This window comes from Gallus gallus, chromosome 1, assembly GCF_016699485.2.
Source record: "Gallus gallus isolate bGalGal1 chromosome 1, bGalGal1.mat.broiler.GRCg7b, whole genome shotgun sequence".
Classification (NCBI taxonomy): Eukaryota; Metazoa; Chordata; class Aves; order Galliformes; family Phasianidae; genus Gallus; species Gallus gallus.
This window is the reverse complement of record NC_052532.1, coordinates 76,238,444-76,259,511: the sequence shown is the minus strand read 5'-3', so window position 1 is coordinate 76,259,511 and position 21,068 is coordinate 76,238,444. Positions and strand designations below refer to the sequence as shown.

Genomic DNA, 21,068 nt, shown 5'->3' with positions numbered 1-21,068 from the left:
AATTCAAAGGGATAGTAATGAATTAGACTTGCTGGTTTGCTAATTTCTTTTCATTTTAGAAAACTTCCGCTGTTTTCTTAATACTGTTTCACCATATTGTATTTCACAGTATATATTTAACAGATTCTTGCTTTTTTCCTTTTTCCAGGCAGTACATGGTGCTTCTGCCCTTTCTGATACATACTGGTTCTCCTGAGAAAATCTGTGTTCAGCTGACTCACCTGAATGAGTCTGTGACACTGAGTGCTACACTTGAGTATCAAGGGGAAAACAGGAGCTTGATTGATGTGGTGACAGAGAAGGATGTGTTTACCTGCATCCCTTACTCTGTGAGTAATCTAATCCCTGTGGGCATATCTCTTGTGTTTATTGCTAAAACGCAGGAGAACTAAACAAAGATGTTGCAATCAGAGGCTTCTAAGCTGAGCCAAACAGCAATAACAACAAAAGATTTTGTGGAAAACTGACTGTGCATTCAGGACTTAGGGAATGTTTCATCTTAAAACTTTGACTTTAAAGTAGAACATAGCCCATCTTGGTCTGATCTGCTCAAGACTCAGAGGAAAAAGAATGAACTGGAATGAGAGCTATAGAAGATGGGGAAGTGGAAAATTAAACTGAAGTCCATGGTGTTACCTTATCTCCTTCTGGGGCTTATTCATGTTTCTTGCAGAAGGCTCGTTGGTGAGTAATGTAAGCAACTGGTACCACTCCCAAATAATGATTTTCAGATGATTTCCATTTTAATTAATCATAGGATGGATGGTGCGAGATCAGTTTCAATACTTCTCAGTGGAAAGTTTGTAAGAGAAGGTAGGGAAAGGCTAATAGTTTTGGAAGGAGTTGCAGAAGAACCACAGTGAAAATGCAAGGAAATGGAGAAGATCAGTCTTAAAAATTTCTGAAGGAATCATAGAATGAGTTGGGTTAGATTGGGTTAGGTTGGGTTGTGCTGAGTTCTATTGGAAGAGACCTTAGAAGAGATCATCTAAGTTCCAACCACATTGCCATGGGCAGAAGCATCCTGGACCTGCTGTTTGTAAACAGAGAAGGTCTTGTGGGAGAAGTAAAGGTTGGAGGCCATCTGGGGTAGAGTGATCATGAAATAATAGATTTTTTTTTATCCTTGTTGAACCATGGAGGGGAGTCAGCAGAACTGCCACCTTGGACTTCCAGAGGGCAGACTTCAGCTTCTTTAGGACCATGGTTGAAAGGGTCCCTTAGGAGGTAGTTTTGGAGGGCATGGGAGCCCAGGAAAGCTAAGAATACTTTAAGGAAGTTATTTTAAAGGTACAGGAACTGACCATCCCCATGTCATGGAAGACGAGCCAATGGGCAAGGTGGCCAGGTTGGCTGAATTGAGACCTTTGGCTGGAACTCAAGAGCAAAAGGAAAGTTTATAGTCTTTGGAAGAGTGGGCAAGCAACTTATGACAATTACAATTATATAGTGAAGCTGTGCAGGGAGAAAATCAGAAAAGACAAAGCCCAGCTAGAGCTGAACTTGGCCACTAAGGTAAAGGACAATGATAAACATTTCTATAAATACATCAACAGTAAGAGGAGGGCTAGAGAGAATCTCCATCCCTTGGATGCCGAGGGCAAAACAGTGACCAAGGATTGGGATAAGGCTGAGGTACTTAATACCCTCTTTGCCTCAGTCTTTAATAGTAAGACTACTTACTCCCTGGGCATGAAGACCCCTGTGCTGGTAGATAGGGATGGGGAACAAAATAATCCACATAATCCTGCATAATCCACAACGAGATGGTTTTGGACCTGCTCCAAAAGCTGGACACTCACAAGTCCATGGGACCAGATGGACTGCACTCTAGAGTGCTGGCAGATGTGGTTGCCAAGCCACTCTCCATCATCCTTTGGCAGTCCTGGCTAACTGGAAATGTCCCAGCAGACTGGAGACTGGAAAATGTGACACCCATCTTCAAAAAAAGCCAGAAAGATGATCTTGGTAGCTACAAACCTATCAGTCTCACCTTGGTGCCTGGGAAGGTTATGGAATGGATAATCTCAGATGCCATCATGGACCAGTTAAAGGTCAACCAGGGGATCAGGCCCAGTCAGCATGGGTTTGTGAATGGTAGATTCTGTTTGACAAACCTGATTTTGTTCTATGACAATGTGACCTGCTTAGTGGGTGAAGGTAAGGCTGTCAATGTGGTTTACCTGGACTTCAGTAAAGCCTTTGACACTGTCCCCCACAACATCCTTGTGGAGAAGCTGGTTGCCTGTAGTTTGGATGGATGTATGCTCTGCTGGGTGAAACACTGGCTGGATGGCTGGGCCCAAAGAGTTGTGGTCAATGGAGTTAAATCTGGGTTGCAGCCAGTCACAAGTGGTGTCCCCCAGGGCTTGGTACTGGGGCTGCTTCTGTTTAACATATTTATTAATGATCTTGACAAGGGGATTGAGTGTACCTTCAGTAAGTTTGCAGATGACACCAAACTGGGAGGGAGTGTTGATCTGCCATAAGGGAGGAAGGCACTACAGAGGGACCTGCATAGACTGGATCAATGGGCCAAGGTAAACTGTATGAATTTCAGTAGGGCCAAGTGTCAGGTCCTTCATTTTGGTCACAACAACCCTACAGGCTTGAGGAAGAGTGGCTTGAAAGCTGCCTGATGGAAAGGGACTTTGGTGTACTGATGGACAGTGAGCTGAATATGAGCCAGCAGTGTGCCCAGGTGGCCAGGAAGAAGGCCAGTGGCATCCTGGCTTGTTTCAGGAATGGTGTGGTAAGCAGGATTAGGGAAGTAACCCTGCCCCTGTACTCGGCACTGGTGAGGCATCATCTCAAGTACTGTGTTCAGTTTGGAGCATCTCAGTACAGAAAGGACATTGAGGTGCTGCAGCAGGTCCAAAGAAGGGCCACAAGGCTTGTGAAGGGCTTGGAGAATATGCCCTATAAAGAGTGACTGAGGGAACTGGGGCTGTTTAGTCTGAGGAAGAGGAAGTTGAGGGGAGACCTTATTCTCTTCAATTACCTGAAAGATGCTTACGGCAAGAGCGGGGTTGGTTTCTTCTCGCTGGTGATAGGACAAGGGGAAATGGCCTCAAGTTGCACCAGGGCAAGTTTAGGTTGGATATCAGGAAAAACTTATTTACAGAAAGGGTGCCTAAGTGATGGAATAGGCTCCCCAGGGAGGTGGTTGAGTCACCATCCCTGGATGTGTTTAGAAACTGTTTGGATGTGGTGCTCAGGGTCATGATTTAGTGGAGGGTTGTTAGAGTTAGGGTAGTGTGGTTAGGTTGAGGTTGGACTTGATGATCCTTAAGGTCTTTTCCAGCCTGAGCAATTTTATGATTCTATGATGTACCACTAGATCAGGTTGCCCAAAGCTTCATATAACCTGGTCTTGAACATTTCTAGGGATGGGGCATCCACAGCTCCCTTGATCAATCTGTTCCAGTGCCTCATCCCCCTCATAGTGAAGAATTTATTTCTAATATCTAATCTAAACTTACCTTCTTTTAGTTTAAAATTGTTCCTCCTGCACTACACTCACTGATGAAGACTCTCTGCTCAGCTTTCCTTTAGGCCCATTTTAGGTACCGTAATGTCTCCCCAGAGCATTTCTTTAGACTGAACAACTTCAACTGCCTCAGACTGTTTTCACAGGAGAGGATCTCCAGCCTTCTGATTATTGCTCTAGTCCATGTTTTCTTAAGCTCAGGGCCCCAGGGCTGAAATCATTACTGTGGATGGGTCTCTCTACAAAGAACTAGGGGAGGAGAATCACCTTACTCAATGAGCCCTCCAACGTCACATCACAAAATCATGCCTTACCCTTGTTTCTAACCCTGCATCTTTCATGTCTCTTCAGAGAATTTTTGGACCTAGCTAATACTCTATCCTGCCGAGGCTCAGTGCCGTGAGGTTAATCAGTAAAGCAGTTATGCTCTTCATTTATTTTTTTCCTCAGCTTTCAGAATCCAACAGCACATCAGTGGCACTTCTCACTGTGACAGTGAAGGGAGAGACCCTGCAGTTCAGAAGCAGCAAGTCAGTGCTGGTCAAGAATTCTGAGAGTTTGGTCTTTGTCCAGACAGACAAACCTATCTACAAGCCTGGACAGACAGGTACAGAGAATTGGGTTGGTGTTAAGTCTAACAGCAGAAAATCTTCTGGACTTGATTCCCCAGAGGATTAATATTTTTATTAAAGAAGTTTTCAGAGCTCTTTTTTGGGGGAGTTAGAGCCAAAAGAAAATCTTACTTCAGTTAGCTGAGATCTAAGGCACATGGTACCATTGTTGTGTGTGCCCAGAGGATGGAGAATACAATATCTCAGTCAGAAGTAGGCACAGATTCACATTCCTCCATCTCAATTATAAGCACAAATCTGGGTTGACTTCAAAGCACTGCCTCCGTTGGCTGCATCTGACCCAACAGGGGAGAACAAGCACTTCCCACAGATAACTCATTCCAGCCAAGATCTGATTCTCCCTCTAAATTTGTCTGCCTTTCACCATCAGTAAGAAAGAGTAAGTGTAAATTAATTACTACTATAACTTAAGGATCTGATTTCACAGTCTGTTGATAAGTGAAATTAATCTGACTTAAAAATTATTGAAACATTGATATTTGCTGGTAGTGGTTATAAATATTAACAATTTCCTTATTTTTTCCATTACACTCTGCAGTTCTGTTTCGGATTGTCTCCCTGGATGAAGACTTCCACCCACTGAATGAGAAGGTATGCATGTAATTCCTTGTTTTCAGCCAGGAGGCTTAATTCCCATTTAACACCTTTACTATCCACATCTAGAATCACTGAAGAGAACCTTTACAGCAAATGATACTTCCTTTCTCATAACACAATTGACCTATCCCATAGGTCATATTCTGTCTGGGACACAATCCATCTGTTTCCACTGACTGCTCTATTTTTTTCAAAGGGATATGGATGTTTAGAACCAGATTTTCAAAGGAATATACAAGGATAAGCCTGTAGACAGATTTCATTAGAGGAAAAAATGTGTGAGACAAGTTTCCATTGAAAGTGACAGATGCTTTTGTGGAAATAAGTGCCACTACACGCTTAGAGACAGAGAGAAAGATGAAAAGGACTTGGTTTGAAGAAACTGATAACTGGTATAAGTCCACCTTTTAGCTTATTTGTTAATCAGTCCTCATGAAGACAAGTTATTTGGAGACTCTTCATATTTTCAAACCATGGTAAGACAACAAGATGGAGCTCTAAAACACTATTTACCAAGAACTGAGCATGCAATGCAAATATAGAGAATGACTCAGAGGACTTCTAAGCAGGTTGGTTTTCTGTCTTTCAGTTCAGAACTGAAAATTGCTTTAATTCCCATGTGATTCTTATTTCTAACCCTGATTTTTCCTTTGTTTTTTTTTCCCCATAGTTTCCATTCGTCTATGTTCAGGTGAGTGCATAACTACATGTATATTATTGCAGCAGAATTTGAATGCTTGAAAGTATTATTACCCAGTAGTGATGGTTTCATGCTGACGTGCAAGCAAAAACAGATGAGTGCATAACCTTTCTCCTTTGTGTAAAGGAAGACTGAATATTTGGGCATCTAAATAAGTTCTGACATTGATTCTGTGATTGAGGATTCTGTGCTGTAGGACCAAAATACTTGATGGGTACATGCCATGCTGTGAACAGAGTTGCACATGGCTAAAGCTCATATCAGAATGTCTTGTTCTTCTCCCCAAGCAGATCTAGGATTATCTGTCTGCAAAATACGTCCAAAACCACATAACTACAATTAATAAATAAATAAAAGTAAAGAAATAGAATTGAGAGTAGGCATTTTCTCTATCTTCCCAAGCAAGCCTGTTTTTCGTTTGGTGGTTTTTTGTTGTTGTGTTTTGTTTTGACAGGCAAAAGTTATTAGGAAGGATGATTCTGCCAATGCATAAGTTAAGTACCCACTATACCTACCTTTTCAGCTGAGTAAACCACTTTGCAGTTATCATGTGGGATGTCATTCAGTGGAAAATTGATGGGAAGGACCTGGTGATATGCCCTAAGTCATGATAGCAACAAAAAGAATGATGAAATTTGTATACACAAATCTCAAGTTGGTTTGTGTGATCATGGTTCCTACATAGCCAGTTCTAGTAGTACTCTTTGTGGCTTAGGGTTGATGTCTTCATTCTGCCTTGTCTCTCTGAAGCTGGGACTGCTGCCAGAACAGGGGAGGCAAAGGCTGGGCCACAATGTTCCTCTTTCCTATCTTCTTGCCAGACTGCTATAACTTTCTCTTCCCCTCAGCAAACTACCAGAACAGAGTTGCAGAGCTGGTGGGCAATTGACAGTCTGTTAATAGCAAGAGGAAAAAGAAGGGTATCAGGTACAGGAAAATATCTCAGAAGTGCCTTCTGCTAAGCCTTTCTCATGAGTTTGGAGCCCCAAAAGAACAGGTTCCTTCCTTTACAATTTGATGATACTTGACTGAGTACAGGAATTTCTTAAAATGAATAAGAAGGAAAGGCTGACCCACTGTCATCAATAGTTTCGTAACTTTTTTTGTATCAGTATCATTAAAAGCTTCAGTTTGAAAACGCTAGGAAGGCCACTGTGGGTTTTCAGCTCCAGCTTGTGAGGCACAGTGTTTGTCAGTGGTGTTTACAAAGGCCAGTCTCACCATCCTCCACTCCCACCATCACCTCTCCCTTCCTTGCTGCATCTTCTCAGTTCAGTACTGCTAATTGTCTTTCACATACACCTATGAGGCAATCTTATAGGAAACTCACCTAATAGCAAATTGATCCATTTGTTCTTTTCTAGGATTTTTTGTGTGTTGTTGTTTTGCTTTGATTCTATTCTATTTTTTAATTTAATAAATCAGATCCACTAGCGCAGTTTACTTCATACTTGCATTAAATATGGACTGGCCCAAAGGAAGGGGTGGCAGGAGTGAAGGAAGGTGGCAACTTAAGGTGCAACTTAGCACTGCTAAGTGCCAAGGAAACAAATATTCATCCTTCCACCCTTTGCACTGCTAACCAATTGTAGCCAGCCACAAAGGTAGGTATTGGTGTGAGCCTATTTCTGACCTGTTAATTTGACTTGTTGCTTCTGTCATTTAAAACAAAAACAAACGAACAAAAAGCTTCCTGGGAGAAACAAGCTGACATTCAGGCCTTCCCCATAAATGCATCACAGAAATGGCAACAAGATTACATGCCCAACAGTTAAATAAATAAAAATAATAAAAAAATTCAGATTTCTCCTTTAACAAGGCCCAGTGGTGTTCTTTAAAACAAGTGGTGATCTTTTCACCATGGTTTAAGAATTATGACAGACAAGATTTCATCAGAACCACAGGACGCTTTACTGACTTTGCCTTCCCCAGACTCAGAGGGTGCTTCATGGGAACAGACTCTTCTGGTCTCTGACTGGTGGCCTCTGGCTAAGATGACATTCACATCACCTTTTCCCTAAGCATGAGAATATAACCTCAGAATAGTAAATGTACCCCACCAGAGATCTTGAGCCATATAGAGTAAATAGGCTTTTGGTGACAACCAATATGCAACATGTAAAGCAAGCAGAAAATGAAAGGCTGTAAATGACCATGCTGCTGAGGTGCCTGGAAATGGCACCACTGAATTAGTTTGACTTCTATGAGAAATTTGGGGCTGACCTGATGATTTTGGAGCACAGCTTATCGACATATTGACAGTTGGTTCATAGTAAGCAATGCTCAACTACTGTAGTGATGTCTGCTCCTGCACTAGGAATAGCTGGAGAGAAAAAAAAAGGACAGGTCTCAGCTGGATGCATGTATGTTGGATGTGTTTACTATATTCTCCTGGTATACTCTGTGCTCCTTCCCCTGCATCCCCACCCTATGACTAGTTTTCGACTCTTATATATGTAGATTTGTTTAGTTTCTCAGGTAAATCTTGTATCTAATTCCTCAGCAGACTACGCACTACTTCTCAAGCATACTGTATTCCAAGCACAAAAAAATTCTTGTAACAGACTGTACAGCAAGTGAAGGAGTCTGTCTGAAACTTTTCTTCTTCCCCATGCTCAATTCATTCCTGCTGTCCATCTTTATGCCTTGCTACCTTGTCAATCTTTCTTTTCCAACTTCCTGGCCTTGTCCTTTATAAGCATGCACGTGTTTATGAGGAGGAGACAGCAAAGGATGTCTATGGTCAAAAACAATTTTATTGCATGCTAGTTATGCAGAATTGGCAGGTAAGTGAACCTGAAGTCATAGCTCTTCACAGATTATTGAGTATTTAAGGCTAGGCATTTCCCAGCTTGGATATATATTTACTGGACACTCCAGTGCTCTGTCCTTGGGAGCAGCCTTCACCAAACTGCCCTGATTGTGTACCTAACCTACTTGTAACGTGGAGTTATCCTCCCCTGCAGGATCCCCAGAGAAACCGTGTGTATCAATGGCAAGGGGTAGAACTTGAGACTGGCCTTATACAGCTCTCCTTCCCCCTCACCTCTGACCCCATCCAAGGCTCCTACAAAATAGTTGTGCAGAAGAACTTCATCTCCCATGTGGCGCACTCCTTCACTGTAGAGGAATATGGTAAGGAAAGGAGATATGGACTGCAAGTGGGGCTGACAAAATACCTTCTACTGTGGCCTCCTTAGGATTTGGGATTTCTTAGGAATGACATGGAGAAAACAAGAAATCTGAATACATAGGCAATGGAATTCAGAGGGGCTGATACAGAAGGATGTTGCTCAGTTTATGGCTTCTTTGCAAATCCCGCCCCAAGTTTGCATTTTTAAGCATGCAGTTTGCTGCAAGTAGCACTAGATACAAAGCAAGCAATGATAGCATTTTGGTGATCCTGGCTCACAATCTCTGCATCAGTTCTGTTTCTCCACTTGTAGCCCTCTCTCTTTTTCCTGTTCCTCTTGTTTCTGGAAAAGTTTAGAAACTGGTTGGTTGGAGATGAACCATAGCACCCAATTCAAAGAATAACACTCGAGAAATGTTATAACAAAATGAAAGTGGGCTGGCAGTGGAGACTCAATAAGGAGCAATGTGCTGTTTGGGTTACCTACTCTAACCCCTAGTTCTGTTGTGCATAGATGTGTCTCTGCCTAGCTTGTTGCATTTGAGGAGCCTCTTGGCCTGTATTCCATGCTGGTTCTCCCTGGGGCTCCCCTGGCTGTAAACAACTTGACTCACCCAGCACATTGCTCAGAACTCACAGTTTCTGGAAAAAAAAGGATGTGGATCCAAAGAAGACTGTTACTGAAATGCTTGGGACCTGTCTTACCTGGGTCACATTTGGGCACTGAGGCTACTAAGGACATAGGAATGATTGAAACAAACTGGGTTATAGGCTCCACCCAGTCACTGTGACGGATGGGATGTGTCTCCTCCCCAAACCAAAGATATTTCTCTCTTTCCTAGCCTTATGGTAAGCTAGTTTTTCTTTTATTTGTTCTCTAGCCTCATTCCCAGGAATCTCCCATTTTGCTAACTCTTTTACATCTCATGCTGAGCCTTTTGAGGAGTGTTGAAACACTGAGCTGAGGAGGTGTGCAATCTCCCTCCTCTTGTTTCCTTGCACCAGGGAAAACAAAAAAACTTCAGATACAAAGCCCAGAAGCAGTTATATACATATGCCTCACAGTCTGGGCTTAAGTAGCTGAAGGACATAGTGTTGCAGGATGCAGTCTCAAAAGAGAGATGCAACACGTCAGAAACGAAACATGCTTTTTACTTGCCACCCTTCATATCAGATTTATTGCCGCTTCATTCACTTGAAAAAAACTGAGATTTCATAGCAGGCTGGGTTTTCCAGAACAATGGGAAACATCAAGAGAATCAATTATTTGAGCTGTTTCAATGTAGTAAATCACACAGGTGGTGAATGCACTATTTTGACTTTAATTAAAAATGTTATGTCGTTAAATATGGAACGCAACATGCAGATAACAGTGTGTCCATCTGAATAGGCATATCTGAGTGATCTATACAGCTGTCTGATGCCAATAGGGTCACACAAGTATGTGCTGCAAATGAGGGAAGGTAAAGGCTACAACCCGCCCTAATTCCCTTTAAAAACAAATGGTGGTGAAGTCTACGGAAACATAAGAAAGGGGTAGCAGAGTGGTACTGAAGACTATTGGTGGTTCATATTAAGCTGATTCTGGCTCTGTGTTTGGGTTTCTGTGCAGTACACAGCTCTTCACTGTTCTCATATCAGATTTTATGTCTCCTATCTAGTGCTGCCCAAGTATGAGGTCCTGGTGAAGCTGCCTAAGATGATTACTATTGAGGATAAGGAACTTCCAGTGTCCGTCTGTGGTCTGTGAGTCACAGAGCTGGAGTAAATCTCTCTCATACATCTTTCAGTCCTCCTTTCTGCTGAGCACAGAATAACAATAATAATTACAAAAAACAAAAAAACAAAAAACAAACAAAAAAAACAACAACAACAACAAAAAAAACCCAAAACCCTCACCAAAAAATGGGAAGGTTTTTCATACTTTTTAAAGAGATCTCATGCAGGCAGGCTTGTTCCACCCTGTCTGTTCTGAGGCTGCTACTTGACCTTAACTGTTCCTTACAGGATGATGTCAAACCAATCAGCGGTTCTCTCTTCTTAGTTTATTCTACGTTTTCTCTTTCTGTCCTTACATCTCATCAGCTTCTCTACCATTCCTGAACCTTCCAGTACTTGGGGGTGTCAGATCTGACATCACTTAAGCAGGTTGTGTAAAACCAGTGTTGTAGTTTGTAACTTATGCTTTGTTCTGCTTGAGCCCTGTTCACTTGTCTACTTCTTCACTAAGCCCTTAACTGTTTGTGATACAAGGATACTCCCAACTGACATAATATTATGCAATATTTTTCTGCATTGTTATGAAGACCTCCCACCTGGATCAGATTCTTATGTAAGAGTCTTAGCATTATAATGATGGAAACATAATCACTAGAATGATTAGAGTATTAGATTGGACTTTAAGAAGAAATACTACTAAGTAATTCACATAAGTTCTTAAGGACGTATGTCTGAATGTGACTCTGACTGCTTGTCTCATCGTCTAGTATATTGTTTAACACTTTGTGATTATAGTTACACGTATGGGAAACCAGTCCCTGGTTTGGTGAGTGTCCAAGTGTGCCGGAAATTTTCTCATTCTGCTTCACATTGTTATGGAGAAGAAGGAGAAGCTGTGTGTGAAGAATTCACTAGGCAGGTGAGCTACAAGATTAAAATGTAGGAGTCTTTCTTATGAGTAACGGGCAGTGTTGTTTAAATTAAAAATCTGTGACTGTTGGTAGCTGTTAGGACATCAGTGATAACACTGTCCAGGAAAAAGCAGATGTTCTCAGAGGAAGACATTCTTATGAGATCAGTTGTTAAACTGGAAACAGAAATGAAGAAAACCCCACAGCTGAAATCCTGACCTCAGTGAAATTAGCAACTAATTAGCAAGTTAGAAGACAAGGAGGCAATATAATATATGGGTCAAACAAAGAAGGGAGAAAGTACAAAAATGAAGAGAGTAAAGACAATGAAAGAATTAGGAAGACAAACAAAACTGAGGTAGAAGGGAGTTAATAAGGAAAGCTCTGCATGTCTGGAGAACTAAGTATTAAGAACATAAATCTGAAGTTACATGAAAAGAAATTAAGAGCGTTGTATTGAGAGTTTCTGTTCTACAAGGCACCAAGTTTGTTTCTATTTCTCTCCAAACCCTTACTTAGGCAGATGCTCATGGGTGTGTTTCTGCTGTGGTAAGGACCAAAATATTTCAGCTCCGGCGCAGGGGATATGAGATGAGCATTGAGGTGAAAGGCAAGATCACAGAAGATGGTACAGGTATGTGTCACATGGAGGTGGGAAATTAATGGTAGGCCACAAGAGGAGGGCTTGGCAAAGATGAAGAAGGTAGAATGACATGTCTAAAAATGTTGAAGTTCATTAATAATCGCTCTTTACTGTGCTCTTTCTCAGGAATAGTTGTGACTGGAATAGGCTCCTGTGAAATCACATCCATCATGAGCAAAGTCAGCTTTGACCTGTTGGACTCTCATTACAGACCAGGGATCCCACTCTTTGGGAGGGTAGGTAACTTCTGAGAACTTGGAAAGTGTACTGCCACAGCAAACTCACTGATTGTCAATGGTTTACAGGCCAGTTCGGCCCAGTTCCATGACTAGTGGGGTGGAGGGACCCACAGATCCACGGCCTGGGAAAGGGGGAAAGTGAAAGGGTGGGGAGATGGGCCTAAAAACAAAACAGCGGCAACAATCTGAGGAGGAAAGTTAATTTACTAAATATGATATCAGAATGCAAGATAACACAATATAATACAATGCAATTGGAATTGAAGCTAATAAATCAAATAAAATGAGTGTCCAAAAAACAAAGGTCTTACTCTAATGCTGAAGGTGAGACGGCTACGGAGCACACATGCAAAGACGAGCAGAAAGAGAAAAAATAATGTCTCATGGCTTGTGAAATGTTTTATCTTTCCCTCTGAACAGAAAACGGAAATGAAAAAGTCTTCTGGGGTATGTAGTTCTTCTCTTCTGAGAACCAGGTACTCGGAAAATTGGCAGTCCATGGAACTGGAGCATTAACTCTTTAACTCCCGTTCTCTATGTTATGTTATGATGTGGAATACTGATAACAAAAATGATAAAACCATGACACTGGTGTGCTGTCATACAAGAGTAACATCACGGAGCAGCAAGCATGGTCCATTCCACAAGGAAATGTTAGCTAGGGGAAAAGTGTGACTATAACACAGGTAGGCATGGTCGCACTGGTCAAGAGTACAGTCCCACAGTATCCAGCTGAACTAAACAGAGCAGGGATGTTAACAATTTCAGGTTCCACCAACAGTCTGGTGATCACCAGGCAATGTAAGGCAATGACTCAGAGCTAAGCTCAAACAAGGAAGTCCAGTCAACATGATGGGAACAGCAGGAGAAAGAGCTGAGTGTAGATCTAACTGTGATGCAGGTTAGTCTAATGCTCTGGCAAGGCACGAGCCTAACTGAACTCAGAGTTCCTGAACTAAGAGGCAGGTGTTATGTGATGGATGTCTTCAAAGAGGCTGAATGTAACAATTAAAACCAGCTCAGAAACTCAAGGTGCTAATAGATGAGTTCCGTGGGATGATTAGATTGTTTTGCTGATGATGTTCTGCTGCCTCAAACAACTTAGGACTCACCATGCACATTTCCACATGCTTCTAATTTGTTCTTCTCCATAAGAAACATCCAGCCTGGCAAGGAAGAAGAGGGGGAAGGGTTTTTAGAACTTAGGAATTATTTCTGTTTCTAGTTTAAAATCTGAAGTTTGCTTTTGCTTTACTAGGTAAAGCTGGTAGATGGTAATGATGCTCCCATTGCCAATGAAACCATCAGGATTTCTGTGAATGGAGACACGTACAAAGGCAATTACACTACAGATGAACAGGGACAATCCTGGTTTTCCATCAATACTACCATGTTCACAGAAGCCTCCCTGGAAATCCGAGTGAGTGGCAGAGACAAGGCAGGGGGCCTTGGATAAGCCTCTGTCTTTTTTGTTCAGCAGAGGAAATATGTTTCCATAAGCCAACAGCCTTTGTTCCAAAAAGGAGATGAAGCAAGTTTTCCTAGCAGGTCACCTCTCTTCTCTGTCTCCCGTGCATGTTTTTCTATGTCTCTTTTTCTTTACTTTCACCTAAGAATGAGAAATACAGAGCATAGCCAGAGTTTGCCCATGGACATTCATGTGACTTGTTACCTGGTTTTAGTGAGCTGTGAACTTTTTATTCTTCTTTATCAGGCTGAATATAAACCTGAACTGAACTGTTATGACAGTGACTGGATCACGCCTTCATATGAGCATGCCATGCACAGAATAAGTCGGTTTTACTCCCCCAGTAAGAGCTTTCTCAAAATTGAGCCCAAGTTGGAGATGTTAAGATGTGGCTCTTTCGCAGAGATCCAGGTGCACTATATATTCACACCAGAGGCCATTGAACAGCAGAAGAAAATTATCATTTACTATTTGGTAAGAATTGTTTATGGTTACTTTGATCCATGTCCATAGCAACCACATTGTTGCTATATGATTAGTCCTTAGCCAGTTATGGTGGAGGGACTTTGAAACTGAAAGTATGACCAGTAGCAGTTGGACTTAAACACATTTCCATAATGTTTCCCATGTTGTCTTCTGTGTTCTGACTTGGGTAGGTTGTCTGTGTTTGATTAAGGACTGAAGAGAGACAAAATGTTGATGTACAGAATATTGTCAAGACTCATTTCTTAATAGTCTTCTACCCCATTCCACATTCTGGTTCCTATATGGTTATGGCTCAGAAACTAGCATTCTACAAGAAGATGAAAGATGAACTGGAAACCTGTTTCCTTCTCAGTCTTTTGGTAGATACCTGACCACTGAAACTAAAGTAAGACCTCTAGCTACAGAATTGGAAAAGCTTGATAAATTTAGAGCTTTTTTTTTTTCATAAATCAATCAGTGATGGAAAGTTCAGGATACCAAGATACCAAGGCAACTGGAACAAATTCTAATATGCTTGCACTGAGAGCCATCATTTGATTCATTCCTGAGGGCAGAGAAGATAAATTAATTCAGCTGTGACTGAACATGGTCCATGACTTTTGCTTGGGAAAAGAGAAAGAATCAGGTGAACACTCAAATAGTATTTCTCTCCCCCTATTTTTTTTTTCCTGGCTATTTCATTTAGTGATACTAGCAGAAGAGATGAGATTTCTTCTAGCTGTGCAGATCTAGAAGAAATGAGGGGAATAGACATTTCTGTTCTGATGGATTATGAAAAACATCTGGGGGAGTTACAAGGATTTATCTCAGTAAGATTACAGGGAACAGAATAGAAAACTGTGGTAGACATATCCATGTGATTATTTTCAAGACATAAATTGAAACATAGGATTCTTGTTTATCCTAGTAGCTTGGGAAAGATTATCTTAATTATACAGCAGGTAAGCAGTCAGGAAACTTACGCTTTATAGGTGTATAAGCCACATCTTGAAATTAAAATACAGTGCTATGACATAGATATCCCCCATGGAGTATGGGATTATGCAGTAATTGTATAAAGAGCATTTTGGGTTGTAAAAAGGAAACTATTTCTCAAAATGAGAAAATTACAGGCAGCATTCAGGATGTTTTAAACCTGGCTTCAAGTACTTTATTCAAGTACTTCTTGTTTACAGCCCATGTTCTTCTTTTCAAACTCTGTGTGAGTTATAGAAATAATCCCGATTCAGTTTTTCTTCATTCTGTTTCACAAAACAAGTGAGAGTAACATGAGGACAATCTTTGGTCATCAGTACGTTTAAAAATGTTACGAAAGTGTGTATCAACCCACAAACCTTTCCAAGTTCAGAGGCAAAGTGCATTTGAACCTGAAATACACATGTAATGCGTACAAAAGGGAAAGTGGGTCTGACTAATGAGGAAACACTGGTCTTTCAAGGAGGGAACATTTCTGGCTTAAAAAACTTAGTAAATTTGAGTCTGACTCTTGCTTAGTATCTTCTTTGCTCACAGTTGTTACTGCTATTCATACTTGCATATCCTGCAGCTTACCCGGTGAACATTTATTTTTCTTCCCTTCATCACTGCCAGCAGTGATTATAGGAATCTTTTTCTGTTACATAGGTGATGGCCAAGGGCAGTATTATGTTAGCAGACACCCATGATCTGACTGTGGATCCTGGAAATGGTGAGCAGAAATATGGATTTTTAGCATCTACTATGAGGTGGGGGGTAGGAGGATATAGAGAAATCATTTCAGTTCAAACATTTTAAAAAATTGAAGAACATTATGAAACGTAATTCTTTTTAGATTAAGTAGTTTGAGTTGGTTTTGTTTTGTCTGGATTCTCTCTGTTGCTATGCTTTTGACCAAAATATTTTAGAAGATATACAGAAAATACAAAGATTTTTTTTCTCAAACCAGTGCTTTCCTGCTGACCAATGTAATCAATTCTGATTGTGAGTACTTGTCAATGTTGTTGGATCCACAGGTGGGTGGGCAGATGTGTCTCCCTTTCCTTCTGTTTCTCAGTTTTATTTGAGGACGTTATTTCTCCTGTATAAATATGAAAACATGTATATACATATGTTCCAACCAATGCATGTAATTCTGTATGCTTAAATGTCCATGGATTACACATTTGAGTGATTGAGACTGTGTTGCATCTTTAAGTCTTTTGACAATGAGACTAAGGAAACCATTTTGGAAGTCTATGAGGATTTGTACCATAGTGGGAATAAACTGTATGCAGAAATAAAAGATCTTGGTTGCTACAAGGCATGATGCTGTGGGAAGGTGTTAGAAAATTCTGCTTCCCCACTAATTGTAGTAACTAAACTAACACCCTGATTCATACCAAGAGATTTTCTATCACCTTCATATGAACTGTGAAATGAAACTCAGGCCCAGCTAGAAAGATCCTTTCAATATAAAGGAGCATTTTCCACTATAGCTGGGGTGATAGTTTAGTCTTCCAGGTAAATACTAGCTTAGTAGCTAGAGTAGCTTTGAGTAATATTTCTTTCAGTCATACTGCAGCCTTGACTGCTGCTGCTCACTACAACTGTCCCTACTTTCTATGTTCTTTTTTTGTTGTCTGTTGTTCTGTAGACTGCAGAAGTTATTAGAGCTTGAGGAATAAAGGGGTTAGGAACATTAGGAGGTAATGCCAGATGATAGCTAGGGAGGATCCAGAGGGCAAGTTGAGGCCCACCAAACATCTCATTGGGCTATTACATAATCACTATCACAGATTGAATGCAGATGTCAACAGCAATAAGCATAGACTTCAGTCGTGTATCAGTATTTATGCCCCTCTTAAGTAAAATTGTTCAACATGAGTGAACTTGACTTCCTTATATTGAGAAGACAAATATATAGGCTGGAACATCTTGTTATATAGCTATTTCTTCTTTCTTTTAGCTTACGGGATATTTCAGTTGATCTTACCTGTTGAGATGACAATTGCTCCCCTGGCACAGATGCTTGTGTATACCACTTCACCCAGTGGAGAAGTCATTGCTAGTACAGCAGAATTCCAGGTTGAAAGTTGCCTTCTCAATAAAGTAAGTAAAAATAAGGGTTTCTGTTTGTCTCATGACCATAAGTTCATTTATTGATTCCATCATGGAGGCAGAGTTCACAATTAGTTACTAAACCTCAGACACTGACTGAAGTTTAGTAACTAATATTCAAAATAGGTTACAAAGCCATAACTACAAAAGTGAAGGAAAACACAGTACCATAGCTGGTCATCATGAATCACACTAGTAAAAGCTGAATATATTAGAAGAGTTGTGGAGCACTAGCAGAACTCAATTCACAAAGCTAGATACTTCAGTATCTAAGAGTGAATAACAGCATCTGGAAAACTGGCTACTTTAACCTACCTTTGGTTTTGCAGGTCAACTTGAGTTTTGTACCCAAAGAAGAACTTCCTGCTTCCAAGACAATCCTGAAACTCCATTCCTCACCAAGGTCCCTGTGTGCCCTCCGTGCTGTGGACAGGAGCGTTCTCCTCATGAAGCCTGAAGATGAGCTCTCTCCCAGCTCTGTAAGTCTTTGCTATTTCTAGTAATAAGGAATACAACAGTTAACTAGGTACTTATTAACAACAGGATGGACATGAGGCCACATATGGCATTCACCATAACTGGTCTTAGTGGCTGTGATATATCACTGGACTGTTAGTTTCTGTGTCCCTGTGAGTGCTAACTTGCCACATTTTTACCCGGTTGTTTGCATTTTCCAAGGTGTATAACCTTCTCCCAGTCAAGGAACTCCGAGGCTATAGCTTCAAGGACTACTACTTGGAAGAAGAAGATGTAAACCCCTGTGTGTCACTTGACAACATATTACTAAATGGATTCACCTATATACCCATTTCTCCTGATGGTGAAGGTGATGCTTATGACATTCTCAAAGTAAGCACCAGACTTTGATTTTTCTTCTTTATTCCTTTTTAGAATATAGTATCCTTTCCTCTTTTTCCCCACCTTGAAGGTCTTTTTAATGAAGTTTGCTGTGAGCTTGCTAATCTGTGTATGCAAGGCAATAGTCCCTGCCTCTGTATAGCCCATTGCTGGTACCTAACTTCTCCTCTGAGCCATTAAAACCTTGAGGGTTCTCCTCAATGCTAGTGCAGAATTCTGTGAATGGGCTCAAATAAGGAAACAGTCATGAGTAGTGGCCTAATATCAGAAATCCCTTCCTCAGTCATGCAAGTTCTCTATCTGGAGAGAGAGTGGTTTAATAAAGTTCCAGTTACTGTAATAACCCACAAAAATACCCATCTAAAGAGTCCTGCTTGTAATTTTTTGTGTACTTTCAATTCAATGCTTTTCACACACCATTTTCACCAGGACAGATGTCTGCAAGGTAGACTATGGTCTTCTAAGCTTTTCATCTAATCACGTCAGGATTTCGCCTTAGGATGAATATATCATGATAAAGCTTCAATAATGTGGGTTGAACCAGTCTATGTAGCATGCATATACAAGCCTTTACTGTTCTGAACAATTCTGGATAAATCTATGCCTGACATATTAAAAATAGTTTAGTTTCTAAAGCTTGTTTGCTTTTTTTATTGTTCTTTCTTTTTGTTTAACAGCTGCTAGGCTTAAAAATCTTCACTAGCAACAAAATCCATAAGCCTGAAGTCTGCCAGCATTACACAGCACATATGATGGAAAGGAGTTACAGTGGTTCTAGTAAGAAGACCTGCTTCATTTTATCTCCACACGACGACCTAAAATTTACCATCATGTTTCTTTCTTCTCCTCTACTTCTTTGAATATTAATTACACTAGAACAATCAAACTCTGTACTAAGATATGTCAACCTAATTCAGGATCACTTCCTTCTGGATTCAGTCCTGAAATACGAAACTTATACACCTTATCCTCACCTAAACAGATGTGTCTGGTTAAGACTGTGTGCTCAGTGAATCACATGTCAGGCTCTACAGCAAGGATCCTGTAGACACTAAGACCATCCATCTACATTGGATGGACTGCCAAGCATGAAGTGTAGGCTTTGTTCCACCAAATCAGAGTTCATCTATAGAAACCTAAACAATGACAGTCTCTACTTCTAAGTAGTTACATTCCAGCAATAACTAGGGAAATAACTATGGCAAAAGTAGGCCAAGGTGATGAGAAGGTGATATGAATTTGTGGGTTGATGTGTTGCATGAGGGTGGGAAAACTTCATTCTGTTTCCAGTTCTCCCATTCGTACGATTTTAAGAGTCTGTGTAGGTCATTTCACTTCTTTGCAGCTTCAGTGACTGCAAAGACAGAAAAAAACATTGCTTTTTTTCCTAAATGACAGATTTTTTTCCCATTTTTCCTACATAAAGGAAGAGAATTGTGGAGAAGAGATGAGAAAGGAAGAGAATCTGTTGTGAGATTATTTATTTATTTTTGTGGTACAGTAGTTCAACTACTATTACAAAGAATAGACTTTGGTCTTGGGGAAGCTTCTAACCACAACAGATCTGATCTTCTGTTTTGAAATGCCAGATCTGTCTTCAGAGCATGGCCTGAGACTACTGTGCGCTATGAGAGGATGTAAAGTCTTCTGAGACTGATGGAAAGCCTTTCATAAGGGACAGCGCTATGAAACACTGTCAGAATCTCCCTACTTTAGAACTACTTATTTGCTTGTACCTTGAGATGTATATATTCAGCTCATAAGAATTTTAGATGGGGAAGGGGAAGGATAAGTGTAACTGAAGTTTCTGGCCATGTATAAATACAATCCACAAAATGAAACTTAAGCTATATGCAACCATGATATCTGGAGGCAGTGAGTTCCACATTTGACTTCTGTAGTGCGACAGAAAGGTACCCTCAGTAGCCTCATTAAAACCAACCCATTGTGTGTTCCTGCATTTGCTGGCAGTGGAATAAGAATGATCAACTCCACTCAATCTCTGTAAGAGCAGAAGCTTTAGGAAACATGAAATATTGAAATGACAGAAGAACAATACATTTGTTTCCAGTGAGCAGTTGATGTAAGGCTAATAATGTAGAACAGGGAATGCTGGGTTCAGTTTCAAATAGAGGCAGCTCAGTTTGAATCTGAGTCTTCCCATGACCAAATTGTACAAGTTGTTCTTTCAATGTTATAATTTTATCAAAGAATAACCACTATCTGGAAGCAGTGCATCCTCCTAGATTAGAATGGAGTTTGACTTATCTTTTCCTGTAACAAATTTTTTAGTCAGTGCATTGCAACTCCTTGATGATTCAGACTATGCAATGTTAAAAGGGATGGATGCTGGCAGTCCCATGGAGACCATCCGGAAGTACTTCCCTGAGACATGGATTTGGGACATAGTTTCAGTGAAGTAAGTGTTTATGGGAATTGGGGCAAAATCTCAGAAGATAGTTAAGCTTCAGTAAAAGTGTCAATACTTAGATGAGGGAATATTTTTAGTAGACAGAGGGATTGTTCAAGGATGCTAAGTACATGATGTTTTGGAAGGACATGAAAAAAGCCAGTGCCCTTATCCCAGCTGGTCAGGAATTTGCTGTCAGTAATTGTTGTTCATTAGGCTGAGGGGAAAAAAAAAAAAAAAAAAAAAAAAGATTATCTCCAGAATATGACTGAAAACTTGCTCTGTCCCTCACCAGCTCTGAGGGAAACGCTGAACTAGATGTGACCATCCCTGACACCATCACTGAATGGAAAGCCAGTGCATTCTGCATGTCCCCAGACACAGGCTTTGGCCTGTCACCAACAGTGTCCCTCAGAGCCTTCCAGCCTTTCTTTGTAGAGCTCACCCTGCCTTATTCTGTAGTGCGTGGTGAGGCCTTCACGCTGAAAGCTACTGTTTTCAACTACCTGACAGCCTGCATCAGAGTAAGGAAGACTTAAATCCTTCTCCATACCTGTAACTTCTTGTATGCTTTTTGCCTACACCTAGCCTTCTTTCTTATCCCTGAGTAGCCTTAGACCCCTCCCTCCCTGAAATTCTTATGTTATACCTTCAACATGTTTGAAATGCCGGAATACAACTCCAGCTTCCTGCTCCTTTGCTACAGA

At 40.8% G+C, this 21,068-nt stretch overlaps 1 protein-coding gene across 6 annotated transcripts in view; it reads left to right on the top strand.

Annotated features, from left to right (window-relative positions):
• Nucleotides 1–21,068, top strand: part of A2ML3 (alpha-2-macroglobulin-like 3) — a 37,372-nt gene that overhangs the window by 3,693 nt on the left and 12,611 nt on the right. For 5 of the 6 annotated variants that reach the window (XM_040648396.2, XM_040648395.2, XM_040648399.2 and 2 more), the window contains 18 exons: nucleotides 149–329; nucleotides 3,941–4,097; nucleotides 4,661–4,713; nucleotides 5,390–5,410; nucleotides 8,386–8,554; nucleotides 10,214–10,298; nucleotides 11,067–11,190; nucleotides 11,702–11,816; nucleotides 11,952–12,061; nucleotides 13,323–13,484; nucleotides 13,779–14,006; nucleotides 15,642–15,705; nucleotides 16,942–17,084; nucleotides 17,423–17,572; nucleotides 17,772–17,942; nucleotides 18,629–18,728; nucleotides 20,244–20,370; nucleotides 20,657–20,885. In XM_040648396.2, the coding sequence (XP_040504330.1) occupies nucleotides 149–329; nucleotides 3,941–4,097; nucleotides 4,661–4,713; nucleotides 5,390–5,410; nucleotides 8,386–8,554; nucleotides 10,214–10,298; nucleotides 11,067–11,190; nucleotides 11,702–11,816; nucleotides 11,952–12,061; nucleotides 13,323–13,484; nucleotides 13,779–14,006; nucleotides 15,642–15,705; nucleotides 16,942–17,084; nucleotides 17,423–17,572; nucleotides 17,772–17,942; nucleotides 18,629–18,728; nucleotides 20,244–20,370; nucleotides 20,657–20,885 (2,389 nt within the window). Of the gene's footprint in view, nucleotides 1–148; nucleotides 330–357; nucleotides 685–3,940; nucleotides 4,098–4,660; nucleotides 4,714–5,389; nucleotides 5,411–8,385; nucleotides 8,555–10,213; nucleotides 10,299–11,066; nucleotides 11,191–11,701; nucleotides 11,817–11,951; nucleotides 12,062–13,322; nucleotides 13,485–13,778; nucleotides 14,007–15,641; nucleotides 15,706–16,941; nucleotides 17,085–17,422; nucleotides 17,573–17,771; nucleotides 17,943–18,628; nucleotides 18,729–20,243; nucleotides 20,371–20,656; nucleotides 20,886–21,068 lie in introns of those variants that run through there. The other variant, XM_040648404.1, reaches the window with a different exon arrangement.